This window comes from Sycon ciliatum, chromosome 6 (genome assembly GCF_964019385.1).
Source record: "Sycon ciliatum chromosome 6, ocSycCili1.1, whole genome shotgun sequence".
NCBI lineage: Eukaryota > Metazoa > Porifera > Calcarea > Leucosolenida > Sycettidae > Sycon > Sycon ciliatum.
Window position 1 is genome coordinate 22,907,646 of NC_088648.1, and position 14,274 is coordinate 22,921,919.

A 14,274-nucleotide genomic window follows, 5' to 3' on the forward strand; every position below is an offset into this window, starting at 1 on the left:
ACCAGCAAAGGATCAACCTGCTATGTTTCATGAGCAAACATGTCACTGCATCAACCATCATGACCCTCTACAAGGGATACGTACGACCGACCATTGAGTACGCCAGTTTCGTATGAAGCTACACCCTAACAACAGCCCAGCTCGCCGACCTTGATGTGCTCCAAGCCAGAGTCGTTAGAAGATATGGACAAAAGAAAAGAATATCTTTTCCCCGAACTGAACACAAATCACAATTATAATTTAATGCCATGGCAATGCTGGAATCACTACACTTTCGGAGACCATTCATGGGATTCATCACTTTGTTTTAGGCAGCCTGGTTGTAAATTTCATTGACCGTAACTTTGGCGTCTCTCAATGGATTTGTGTGAAATTTTCACCATACACTCCTGTCACTACGCTGGCCCTCTGGATATGATTTAAAATGTCTTGCGTCTCACTGACAGTCTTTCCAGGCCGGAAAAACTCAAAATTCCGGCATAGTGGAACGGTGTGCGAGTCACCCAGGAGCCAAATTAATGCATTTACAATTTTTTCACATTTTCTTGCCCATTCTGTCCGTGCGCGGGATCCAAACCTAAAATAAGACCACAAGCAGCCATGGGTGGTGGGATAGGGCCCCTCAACGTGGTCCTGGAATCTGGCACAAGGGCACGCGTGGGCGTTCTCTCACAGACTCCCACAGACCCAGGTAAATTTTTGATTTTTTAGGTTTAGGGCGTGCTACGAGGTCGTACCTTTGATACAACATCCAGTGCTGGGACGTCCACAGCAAGCCATTTCCACAGCGCTGCAAACCGAATCCAGGATACCCTCAAAAATGGGCAAAGACTACCACTCACGTTCCATTACTGCCTAGTACTGTATCCTGCCTGACTTCTTGACACGACTCAAACTTGCCAAAGTCACTAAATCAACGTCAACTACAGTAATCAAGCCACATATCTGCAACGTCACGAGGGTGCTGGCAAAAGTCCCGCCGTGCAGCCCAATACGTGGCTAAAAACGTGATTTTTTGGACTTGGAGCAAAATTCTGCACACTTTCGCGTGTTTCCATGATACGACAAGTTGCGCACGGTCTGTTCACATTCAAATACAGTGCTGCCAACAAATGACAGCGTGCAACAAAAAAATCTTTCCTTGCAAGGGCACATTTTCGGCCATAACTCTTGAACGGCTGGTCAGATCGAGACAAAAATTTCAGAGATTTTGCAGCTGTTCATGGCCCACAGCCCTGTACTGTGTCAAAGCCGCTATGGAGAGTAACCACTGGCGAACCGATTACGTCATAGTGCTACAACGTGGTGGAGCTTGTGGGAAATTTTACGCCGGATTCAGCGGCAGATTGAATAAAATTATGTGCAGCCGTTCTTCCTTTCTGACCCAGACCAAGAGCATTATAGCCCTTGTTGAAGTATTATAATCAGCATTATAAGATAGTTTTTGGAGCATTATGAGTAGCATTATACGAACATTTTCGGAGCATTATCCTCTGGACCCTAGCCTAGGCCAATCGAGCACTCGGAAACTGTGATCGCATGCGTGAGCAAACAGATTTTAGCACTTTTTCAGCTTAAACGCTCAAAATAGGGGGATATTCACCAAAAAATGCAATGGGGCTGTTAAGTGTGACGTCACGGCTCCTTCGATACGCATAGCAACGGAGAGCACTGGGGACAAACAAAAGTCGCGTCCTCTGGATGGAACCAGATGTCAAGGGCAACAGCATCTAAATGACGGGAGAGACAGTTGTTTTTCTTTGCTTTTTCTTCAAGCGATTGTTGTCGCTCTTTACTCCTTGTTCTTTCCTCTACAAAACTCCTGTAGTCGTCGAGTGCCTTCATGATGGCTGTGAAATTGGCTGCCCACAGTAAAACTCCGTGTTTGAGAGTGCTTTGAAGATGTTTCGCGTCCTGATGGATCAAAGTATGAGCGCTCCTTGTGGATTCGATTATATATAGGTGAGGTGTTCAAGAAATCAGTGTCTTCTTTCTGTCTCTGCCCTCACGCTGGCACAGTATCAGCCTCTATATCCATGACAGCTCGTACCTCCCGTAAACTGCATGACTTAGATAATATTTTCGCCTTCCGTGGTGATTGAAGACCCATGGAAGAATTTATTATGTTCAGAATGATGTCCTAAGAATATAAAATAAAATCGTTCTAGGGAATTGTCATAGGGTATTTTTGGAAGGATGGAGACAGAGAGAGAGAGAGAGAGCACTGTTTGAAGTGTTTGTCTCACTGTAATTACTCCAGATTATTGAATGTTGTATGATCTACTCTAAATTTTCCATAATGGTTTTTCCTGATTTGCGGGATCTCTTCTTTTGCTGTTTGCGTGTTTACAGGAAGTGGCTGTCTGGTGTAACTGCACCAGATCCTGGGGAAATTAAGTCAGATGCAGAGGCAGGGTCGTCCAGTGATGCAACACTGCCGTTCTGTGTGCAACGTTACCGCTAATACCCCCGGCGAAAACACAAAAAAAGACAAACACGTGAAAAGACTACAGTATTGACCGTTCTGCTAATAAATGCATGACTGCTCCGACAGTCGATAATCGAAACACAGAGCACCAGCATGATGTTTTCATATTGGGAACCACACAACAGCTCAATTCTCAAGCCCAAAAATTGATGAATACAAATACAGAGCGACGCAACAAGAGGTCATCCGGCAACCAAACAAAACTGGGTCTAATGCACTGAATAGTCCTGAAATACGCAGGCCAGACAAAGCAGTGCAAGCACATAATGTTACAAGGTACATGCATTGCAGAACAAAGTGTAACCAAAGATACACAGGGTTATAGCTGCACACTTGTGCATGTGCTCGCTCAGCCCAAGAACACACGATCATGATGATAGAAACAATCCGGGGGAAACACGCTAATGTAGTATCCCTGCCTTGCTAGTACTGAACTGTTATGTAGCTGACTACTACATCTACATCTATTTTTACCTCTAATCATGTCACATGTACACGTACACACACTGCATGACTCTTGTCACTCCTTTGCTGACAAGCCTGCAAAGCTAATTATAATTATCACTTCTCACCACTACACACTAGTTGTGTTTCTCTTGCGCTTGCTGGATTGCATACTACATATCTTTGCTAGTTTAGATCATCACACCTATATGTACATGTAGAACTAACACCCACATGTTGTACTGTACCTCCCTGACCCTGACTGAGGTCATGCGGACAGTCATGACCCTTTCTAGATCCTGTTTGCATCCATTTGCTAATGCCCTCCCTGGCCTCTGTTCTCCTCCAAAGTTCCGTTTGCTTCTTTCATCCTTATACATTTAGATACTGTTGCTATGCCTTCCCAAGTTCTGTTTGGACTGACACAACAGACTTTTGCCCTTTTTCATGACTCATGGCTCATGCAGACGCTATGATGATCTCCTTCCTTTTCGCCCTATAAAAGCTGCCATGCTTTACTCATTTCTGAGAACATAACCTAACAGAACAGAACAGAGTCCCTCCTGGCAGATTGAGCCGGAGCAGTTGTATACATAACTTCAGGCAGATTGAGCCGAAGAACATAATATTAACCAGTCTTCTTGTGTGTGCCTCCTGATACCACTCGGCGACCTATTACACTGGTGGCAGCGGTGGTTCAATTTTATAATTGCTAGATTCGAACCCACCTAGTATCTGTATTACACTGGTGGCAGCGGTAAGATTCGAACCTACCTATTACACTGGTGGCAGCGGTGGTTATTCCTTTGTAAGACTCGAACCTACCTATTACACTGGTGGCAGCGGTGGTTCAATTTTATAATTGCTAGATTCGAACCCACCTAGTATCTGTATTACACTGGCGGCAGCGGTGGTTAAAGTTAACGACGTTCCTTTGTAAGATTCGAACCTACCTATTACACTGGTGGCAGCGGTGCGTGAATTCGTCCCTGTAGATCTGTTTACGCAACTTCAGTCTTGTTAATGTTATGTTGTTACCATCCTTAGTCAATCGTTGTCGTTAGTCTCGTTGTTAGTACCTATTACATTGATGGCAGCCTCGAACGATGAGCGGAAAGCACCGTTAATTGGCCCCCACCGCGTTTCTAAACCCATGAGGACCTGAGAACGATGCAGAATCCCGGTTCGTCAGTCCATCCATACAGCAGATCGACGCTGTCACGTACGCATTTCGGCAAAATGGATCACCATCATTCTTCAGCGAGTTTCCATGCCCGGTATGTCCCTGGACTACAGCCACCGGTATATGTACGACCCAAGCGACGTCGGCCCTTTCGTCTTCGCCCATATTGCCGATTTTGCAAGCAGATTGGCCATGCCATAGCGTATTGCTATCGTCGTCGCGATACACGGCACATCTTCCCTTCAACCCAGGTATGTCACCATTCTTGCTCTATCCCTACTCAATCATCAACCCGGTCAAATGCAACTGTTACTAGTACACATGCCACCCCTATCATGCCCGCTACGCCGCATATTATGCAAGCTTCCCCATCCAGCCGTAGTTTCCATTCTGTCCTGATGCTCCTCGCTGCCATATCCCTATCACTAACTCGTTCTGCTGCCAAAGTTGTTCCCCTGCTAACATCTCTCACATTTAGTGTGTTTGCTACACTACACGCGATACACCAGGCCCTCCAGGTTCCTTCAGCCACTCCATCCCACAGACAATCCCACTCCCAGTCACCGTCCCACCATTCGATCAACAGCCTAGGACTCACAACTCTCCATATACCTTCATGTACGTGCAGATACATGCAGTACACAGTTCTAGATCACTCAACATTTCGCCGCACTGAAGCTTCCCTACGACCGCTTTCTCAAGTTTCTGACCACAAAGTTTCCTAGCCTTTTCATCACCCATCCCGATCATGTCCACCCCGTACCGACCAAGCAATCAGTTTCAGACCCAAAATACTGTATACCCTGCAAGCACGCACTCAAATAACCAGTCCATGTAACATGATATACCGCCACATGATGCGCGAGTCTACTTTTCCCGTTGTACCGTCCCAGAGAGACGCGAATGAAGAACTGTTACCGTCCACAGTGACGCGATTTTACACATCCTTTTTTTACCGTCCGAAATTTTTCCCGCTCCACAGAGAGACAGGTCATTAAGGCGTTCACACATTATACACACAGGGTCCCTACTTTATTATCAGTCTACCAAGCCTTGTTTAATACTTTGGAAAAATCACGAGGGCGTGATTATCTGTAGGAAGGGAGGGTGTAGTATCCCTGCCTTGCTAGTACTGAACTGTTATGTAGCTGACTACTACATCTACATCTATTTTTACCTCTAATCATGTCACATGTACACGTACACACACTGCATGACTCTTGTCACTCCTTTGCTGACAAGCCTGCAAAGCTAATTATAATTATCACTTCTCACCACTACACACTAGTTGTGTTTCTCTTGCGCTTGCTGGATTGCATACTACATATCTTTGCTAGTTTAGATCATCACACCTATATGTACATGTAGAACTAACACCCACATGTTGTACTGTACCTCCCTGACCCTGACTGAGGTCATGCGGACAGTCATGACCCTTTCTAGATCCTGTTTGCATCCATTTGCTAATGCCCTCCCTGGCCTCTGTTCTCCTCCAAAGTTCCGTTTGCTTCTTTCATCCTTATACATTTAGATACTGTTGCTATGCCTTCCCAAGTTCTGTTTGGACTGACACAACAGACTTTTGCCCTTTTTCATGACTCATGGCTCATGCAGACGCTATGATGATCTCCTTCCTTTTCGCCCTATAAAAGCTGCCATGCTTTACTCATTTCTGAGAACATAACCTAACAGAACAGAACAGAGTCCCTCCTGGCAGATTGAGCCGGAGCAGTTGTATACATAACTTCAGGCAGATTGAGCCGAAGAACATAATATTAACCAGTCTTCTTGTGTGTGCCTCCTGATACCACTCGGCGACCTATTACACTAACACCGAAGTAAGCATCAACACGTAAATAGTGCAGCTCTGAAAAAATTACATTGACATGTACTTTGGTGTGTCGAGTAGTATCAGGCTTGAATAATCATCCAACCAAGACTTCATCAGGTCCCAGACGCTGAGATCGCACGCCGAATGTGAAGTGCATCTAGCCTTGAACCTGTCGCACAAGGCACACATGGCAAAATGACATCCACTCTGATTATTTCCAGAGGCCAATCATGACAGAACACAGAAATGAAACCACGGGCTCAACCAAGTAAACGCAAAGGAAGTTAGTCAAAATAATCCATGCAGTGCTCTTTTAATAGTCCTTATGCACATTGTACAGATGTACGAAGTTCTGTACTATGGCCGTAGGTGTGTACATACCCGGTTGGGTGTTCATTGTGTGCTATACATGTGCGTTTGACCCATTTAGCCTCACAATTCATGGCAAACGATCACTTTTCAAGCCTTCTTCACTTTGGGATTGAACTAACGACTAGCTAGATCTCTGACGGAAAAAGATTTCGTATGAAATGCCTTCATGGCCCATTTCATAGTGGAAATAGCAGTAAACACAATAGGGTCCTGCACATTCAACACCCAACCGGGTCTACGGGATTCTACAAGATTATACGGGATTTCGTGCATCTGTACAATGTGCATAAGGCCTATTGCAGCGCTGATTGCAGTGTTGCGTCATAGCCCGATACCCGCTGAGCACAGACACAACTCCATTCGTCAGGGGCAAGACATACTCTTTTGGAATAAAGTCATAAAGTACAGCGTTCCAATGACATTACGGACACCTCATGTAAATGCATGGTCTGTTCATCTGGCCGACTCGGCCACGCATGAGAGTGTGTGCATGTACATGCGCGCGCTTGCACGCGCGCACACACACACCATGTATTCGGTGCGTATGGTATACCAGTTGCGGGACAATGAAGATGGAATCATTATCATGATGTTACATGTACATCTACAGTGTATGTTTGAGTGTAAAGTAAATTTTATTTTATTGCACATTTCTTCGACACAACTAATTACTTACTTCACATGTTCGCATTTCTCATAATCGATCCATCTGCACTCCGTATCAGTCGAGGAAAAATTCTCCCAGATATACACTAGTCACCACAGCCATGTGATGACATTGGGATGGGCCCCAAGCAGTGCACGATTGCACTCTCTAGTTACAATAAATTTGGCCAGATTATCTGTGAAGACAAAATGCAATGCATAGCGCCAATCGATGGATGAAGAGAGAGTTTGTAAATACCCATATCTTTCCACTTGTTCAGGAGCTTACCTTTTGGAGTTCACATCGTTAACACGATCTCTCATGCTGTCTTGCACCTTGGTTTTGTTGACCATGGATAGGCCAACCCAGAAAACATTCTACAGGAGCTACTAATGCAGAGCGTTTTTCACGCTCGATCTCGGCGATCTACCTTGTCACGCCAATAAAATACTCCATGACACTGGCTACAGTCACAAGAGACGTCTCAGTAAGGTAATGAGCACGACAACATCGTCGAGATCAAGGACAAAGAGAAAACAAAACACTCACTGAAAACAGCAAAGAAGAAACGAAGAAATGTACACGATTCCTATATGTTGCCACTGACAACTGGGTCGGTGGAGACGACGCTACTTTTGTTTGTCCCCAGTGGGATCGTTGTTATGCGTATCGAAGGAACTGTGACGTCATCACTTAACAGCCCCATGAAGGGCGAAAAACCGGGCTTTTCCAAAAAGGTGCGAAAAGGGCGAGCACATTTGGGAAAGGGCTAGGGGTGAGCCAATGAATACGTGGAAGGAGAGAAGTGTCTGTAGGGCCTTTCCTATCAAAATAATAAATTCTACTACTATTCTAAAAAATTCTAAGTGTGGTGGTGGTGGTGGTGGAGGGGGCGGGCACTTATTATACACGGAAATGAGAAAAAGCTGGTGTGAAATGTAGGAAATAAACGGGGATACACACACACTCGCGTATCCACAGACGTTGATCGACAGAAAAATGCATGTACATACATAAACACAAATGCAAAAGTTTAAAAACATACCATTGGACCATTGGACGCCCATCGCCGGAGGCGATGAAAGCGATGCTACAGCAAAAGCCATAGCAACTTGTGCTGGGATTGCACCATTCAACAGCTTACACACACACGCACACACAGGCGGGCAGAGATCAAGTCGGATGTCCATCCACTTGGCTCCTACGCTCCATGAGGATTCATTTCTTTTTGTCGTAGTCCATCTTTTCGTGGAGTGTTTCACAGAACTCAATGGCATAGAGTATCAAGAAGACTATGTTCTTGGCTATGAATATTCCGACTTTGCCATTCTTCATTTTCCAAGCGATAATTCGCATCACTAAGAAGGCCAGGTTGGCCACCATGGATGCGAACAGGTATCCCAGCTTGTACTTAATGAATTCGGCATCGTGATCTATCGTGATCTGCGATTCACGGTCACCTGCACCTGGTGCATTCCCTGAGTCGCAGCCTTGTGGTGGTGCCTCGCCTGCTCTCTTGTCCGCCGCCAGGGCGCGACGGCGTGACCCGACGGCGACTAGGGCAATGGTGGGCAGTAGGAAGCTGACTGCTCCGCAGACCGCCATTACCTCGGCCAAGCCACCGCTCAGGGAGTCGACCATGTCATGGGATTCGTCGTCCTTGTGAACGTAGCGGCCGTCCATGAAGAGCATATCCAAGAACTCAGAATTGTCGAACAGGTCCACGACAACATTATTCGACACGCGACCCATTGTATGATCGGGCCCATGAGCGGCGTGCCTATTTCCATGACCCTGTGTTTGTGGAGTCAGGCTGGCTTCGGAGCTGGTGCCTGCATTGGGCGGCCTCGCAATATCGAGACTTACACTGCCTTCGGCTCCGTTCGTGCGGTACGAGTGGTTGACAATGCCGGTTGTGCGCTGGCCGGCATCCGGCTGCTGCTGCTGCTCCTGCTGCTTCCCTTTACAGCATTGCAACTCGTGACAATGTTCGTTGGCCAGCACCAGGCACAAGAAGACCATACTAGTCCCGCCGACCGTGGCCTTCACCCAGTTGGCGCCCAAGTCATGGCGATCTGAACTGTTCAGGTTCTTGGCAATGTAGATGAAGATCGGAATCAGCTTGGCGGCCAGAAACACGCTATACAGTAGCCACGCACTCCATAGATATCCGGTCGAGTGCATATCGAACTTGGGATACACCAGCATATATAGCCAGAACAAGCAGGTGATAGCGTCGGGAATTGCGAACAGCCAATAGAGCACGTTGTCTGGGGGTGGATGCTTCACCAGGACGTACATTAAAACCGCAGCTTGCGCTGCGTAAAACGCAACGGCAAATAGTCCTAGGAACTTACATAGAAACCACACAATGAATCTCCAGCTCGCTAGAAAAGGCGGTTTGAGGCAACACAGCACGTCCCTGCATGAACTGGCCATGCTGACACGTTCATAGGCGATCCTGTACGTTCCTCAGTCTGAAGAAAACCTTCGAAAACGTCGTATTGGATAGCTGCCTGCTACTTGCAAGTCAGTTCCCGGTCAGTTATAATGGAGTCCGTCACAGAGAGAGAGAGAGAGAGAGAGAGAGAGAGAGGGAGAGAGAGAGAGAGCGGAGTTCACCAGGTGTACTCTGTGATCGGGAGGCGGTTTCGCATGTGGATCTGGATTCTGACGCTAGATGGCAATGCCTTGCAACAACCTATGTTCCCAGGCGCACGTCCGTGTACAGGTAGTGTATGCTTGAGCTCAGTGGTGCTACTGGCGCCATATACACTGCTGGCAACTGAAATCCGACTCCCTCGCCGGCGCGCCGCGCCGCCCGGGGGGTCGGATTTCAGTTGGCAGCAGTGTACATGTACATACACGTAACAGTAGAATTTGACCGGCCACTAAAATTCCCACTAGTACAGGTGACCCGTACAATGATATTACCGAAGTAGAAGTATGTAGAATTGAATGCACCCGCTTCGCGTAGCAGCAGAGAGCTTGCGTGGTCCGCAGTACCGCGATCGCAGTGGCAGTTGCGATATTTTCATTCAACGGACAGCGCAGTGGAATCTTGGAATCAGGATATCGAAACAAGCATGGACGCGAAGACTCCTGACAGATAGTGCTCAAAGGTCCTGGCTTCTGCTAAGGTGATTTTCCTGTACTAAACTACTTAAATGGGTACAGTGTACATTTTGTTACAGCCAGAGCACTGGAGCGTTGATGTCCACGTAAAGTTTAATGTTCCGGTTTTCGTCGCCAAGCTTCTTTGCGATTGCTTCGGACATTAACTCTTCAACCAAACACTTGATACATGTTCATGTACGCAAGAAGCATAAACCCAACGTCTTATTCATGAGTAGGACTAAAGGGACAAGCCCAACTTTTTTTGCAGTTTTCTGTCATAAAAAAATAAACGTCACAGGCTGCTCTTCGCAGGTGTCCGCGACGGAGCGGTCCGGGCGAGCGACCGCATCTCAGTGGGACACTTGTCCGTGGCTGTTGTACTGGAAATCTGTGGCAGAACCTTGCCATGCCAGAGGCTACACACATCCGGGTACCTATACCGGGACAGAAAAATCCTTGGTGTTGCTCCTTTCATTTTTATTTGTTCTTGCTGAGAAAGAAACGTTGCTGCTTGGAAAGCTTTCTGTTCACTCCAGCGACTTTCCTCTAATAACATTGCTCACTGATAATGATCATAGCTCGTGATGCCAATGGTGAAGAGAAGCTGGGTTTCTTGCCATTTGCAACTTCCTGGCTCTGAAAATATAGCTTGAACAAATAAGAGCTCCAAGTATTTTAGTTTTAGATTTCGATGTGCCAGACCTATCGTTACGAGATGCAGAGATGAGGAGCAAGGGAGGCGTTGGATTAATGCCAATAATGGTGTTTATGGCCCAGACAACGCCAGCGATTTTCACTTGTCAAGAGGACAGTCAAGTTGGAGCAGGCAGATGACAGATTATTTGAGCATTTATAGCGGAGTGGGTGGTTTGCTAAAGAGAATCGTCTCAGTACCTCATGGTTACTAGTATCTGTCAAATGCCTCTTATTGCTAGTCTGCATTAGAGCATAGCAGAATTGATCATATCACAAGTAGTGTCAAGACTTGATGTCCTACGATTATACTCAGATCATGTTGTAACTTCACGGCAATATTCGTCCTGCCATTGTACGCTCTCCCAGAATTGCCTGCAGAAGTCACGCGCCTGTGCAAGGGAAAATGCGTTTGCATTGCTTACGGATGCAAGCGGATGGAGTGTAGAACAGATGAGAAAAAGTGATCCGGATATTCAACTAGCTTGGACCGCCATTATAAATTTGCCTGATGCCTGGACTATCTGAACATTGCTCCAAACCAATCCAAAGAAGCAATACCCACACAGGAAGCCAAATGATAAACCCATTCATCAGCTATCGAACCTTTCATCAAAACATAATGCAGTGCATGCCTACTACTACTCAAACGAGATCAACGGATGCCACATGCCACACAGATACAACGTGGAGGCTCAGTATTTTCAAGAACCCAGTGCAGTCTAGACAACTAGAACAACGAGGCTTGCACCTAATGTCCCTCGATTTGCTTGCCGTATTTAGTTCCTTGCAATTCTCCCAGGGATATGCACCACAGTATGAGATATATGAGGGATTCCGGCAGCATGATAGATCAATCGGTGTGTGCATGTGTGCATGTGTGTGTGTGTGTGTGTGTGTGTGTGTGTGTGTGTGTGCGTGTGTGTGTTTATGGTAGTTTGAAGCAAGCCGTATCCGAGAACCGGTCACTGAGTCTGCAGTGTCGTCGTCGCGTGTATGTTGCCGTGGTGCTCTCTACCTTCCTGTACGGCGCGGAGACAACGAAGGCTCCGGACCTACGACACCTCAACCTTTTCCACCATCAATGTGTCAGATCTATCGTTGGAGTGTCGCGACGGCAGCAATGGGAGACCCACGCTACGTCCTCAGCCCTTGCAAAGATCCTTGGAGTGCCTGAGGACATTGGTCACATCGTACGGGAATGGCGTTTGCGCTGGCTTGGACACGTGGCACGGATGGAAGATCACCAGTTGCCGAAGTGTGTTCTCTTCGGTGAACTGCCTGCCCCGTGCTCCGCGCGTGATCCACGCAAGAGGTGGAGGGACGTCGTTATGCATGACTTTGCGTCGGTTGAGCCACCGGTACCAACATGTGGATGGTACAATGCAGCCCAGAACCATCCGGAGTGGCGTGCCATTGCCCGTCGACCACCCAAGGCACCCTCTGCTGCTGGCTACGGTTGTGCCTGCGGCCGCATGTTCCGTCGAAGCGGCGACCTGAAACGCCATCAGTCATTCTGTCGTGGACTGGAGAAATAACAATGCGCTATCATTGCTACGCAATAGGCAAGGTCAAGGTGTGTTTTTGGTGGTACAGGAAATGCTATGTACGCCTCTTTTGTCGCTCACACATTATCCATTGCCGGCATTGGTTACACGTTATTATCAATTTGTTATGACCTTCGCTGGTCTGCATACCCACCCACTCTACTCCCTACTCTACTCTCTAAAGTTGAGACTTTCGTTTGCCATTTCATCCGGTAGTTTGACTCTGTGAGAATATCCCTGCTACATGTACATGTATAATATAATATATACTTTACAATTATCCTTGTACGTGTCTATCTTCTTGATACCATGACTTTCTTTGAAGGTCTTGTGGCTATGAAATGTTATTTGCTGCAGGTCATGTGTGTGGTGTGGTGTGTGTGTGTGTGTGCATCCGTGAATGTCCCACGCTTGGCCCGTGGGTAAATATACAGTCATGTATATGTTATGTGCCACACCAATTTCGCTATCTGTATAATATTATGCAGCACAGTGGCAGGCATAGAGAGAGAGAGAGAGAGAGAGAGAGAGAGAGAGAGAGAGAGAGAGAGAGAGAGAGAGAGAGAGAGAGAGAAAGAGAGATACGTTTTAATAATGTGTCTGAGGTGAATTCTTCACTACTACATGTACTTGTATGATCGAGCGTACGAATGTGTGTGTGTGTGCGTGTGTGTGTGTGTGTGAATATCCCACGCATAGCCACGTGCGCGGTGACACACAATTACATTATGTGTAAAACAGCGGCTGGTAGAGAGATAGAGACAGACAGACAGACACAGAAAGACAGAAACAGAGGGATGCGCATAAAGAGCGACAGACAGAGACACAGACTCGGAGAGAAAGAGGCAGAGACAAACAGACAAAGAACAGACTGAGGAGAAAACAGACAGAGACAGACAATCAGACACAGAAAGACCGAGAAAGAAACAGAGGGACGCACATAATGAATGACAAAAGGAGAGACAGACACAAAGACTCAGAGAGCCAGAGACAGAGGGTCCTTAGGGAGAGACAGAGAGAAAAAAACTGAGAAAGGGAGAGGCAGGTCGAGAAGGAAGAAGACACAGAGACTGAGAGAGGGACAAAGAGAGACAGAAGAAGAGAAGCAAACGGAGAAACAGCGACATAAGTACAGGGCCAAGAAGACAGACAAACGAAAAAAGACAGAAAAACATAGAGAGACAAGCAGAGACAGACCAAGACAGGGAGACAGCTGGAGAGTTACAAAGACAAACACAGATAGGCAGACAGAAACGCCGAGACGAAGATTCAGAGAAACACATAGAGAGATAGATAGAGAGAGAGAGAGAGAGAGAGAGAGAGAGAGAGAGAGAGAGAGAGAGAGATAGGGAGAGAGAGAGAGAGAGAGAGAGAGAGAGAGAGAGAGAGAGGGAGAGAGAAGAGAGAGACGCTCGCACACACACACGCGCGCACATACACACACACACACAGAAACAGGGAGAGAAACTGAGAAAGAAAGAGACAGAGAAAAGTGACCGAGTGAGGGACAAAGAGAGACACACAGAGAAAGACTGAAAAAGAGAAGCAGTCAGAGAAACAGAGACAGACAGATGGAGACAGAGAAACAGAAAGGAAGACAGACAGACTTACAGACAGATGGACAGACAGACAGATAGGGACAGGCACACGGACAGAACGAGATAGGCAGACAGCTAGAGAATGACAAAGACAGGCATACAGAAAAACCAAGACACAGACAGAGACACATAGACACAGAGAGAGAGGGGCAGACAGATAGATAGATAGAGAGATCAATAGAATAGAGAGACAGACAGACAGAGAAACATGTGGAGACACACAGATACGAGAGATTTCGTTCGTTGGATTTCTAATACTGAAGTAGTATAATACAAGTAGGTAGCAGCATAATGCACACAGATCTAGAGTGCTGAGAGTTGTCGAATGCGGCGAAAGCAGAGTGTAGTAGACACT

The 14,274-nt window shown here is 46.7% G+C and overlaps 2 protein-coding genes across 2 annotated transcripts; one reads left to right on the forward strand and one right to left on the reverse strand.

The window, feature by feature from the left end:
• Positions 1 to 6,006: 6,006 nt before the first annotated feature.
• Positions 6,007 to 9,594, reverse strand: LOC135819727 (uncharacterized). The gene is made up of 3 exons (XM_065332981.1): positions 7,253 to 9,594; positions 6,995 to 7,160; positions 6,007 to 6,115 (listed from the first exon to the last, which is right to left on the reverse strand). The coding sequence occupies exon 1, from the start codon at positions 9,401 to 9,403 to the stop codon at positions 8,183 to 8,185; it is 1,221 nt and encodes a 406-aa protein (XP_065189053.1). The 5' UTR covers positions 9,404 to 9,594; the 3' UTR covers positions 6,007 to 6,115; positions 6,995 to 7,160; positions 7,253 to 8,182.
• On the forward strand, positions 9,529 to 13,698 carry LOC135820132 (putative uncharacterized protein DDB_G0271982; the record flags this gene model as incomplete). The annotated part of the gene is made up of 3 exons (XM_065333442.1): positions 9,529 to 9,580; positions 12,827 to 12,926; positions 13,632 to 13,698. Coding segments are annotated over 3 exons (219 nt in total), but the record flags the coding sequence as incomplete, so codon positions are not given.
• Between the last annotated feature and the right edge of the window lie 576 nt (positions 13,699 to 14,274).

Bases quoted from the DNA above. Each gene is read 5' to 3' on its own strand.
- LOC135819727 (XM_065332981.1), bottom strand. From the start codon at position 9,403: ATGGCCAGTTCATGCAGGGACGTGCTGTGTTGCCTCAAACCGCCTTTT.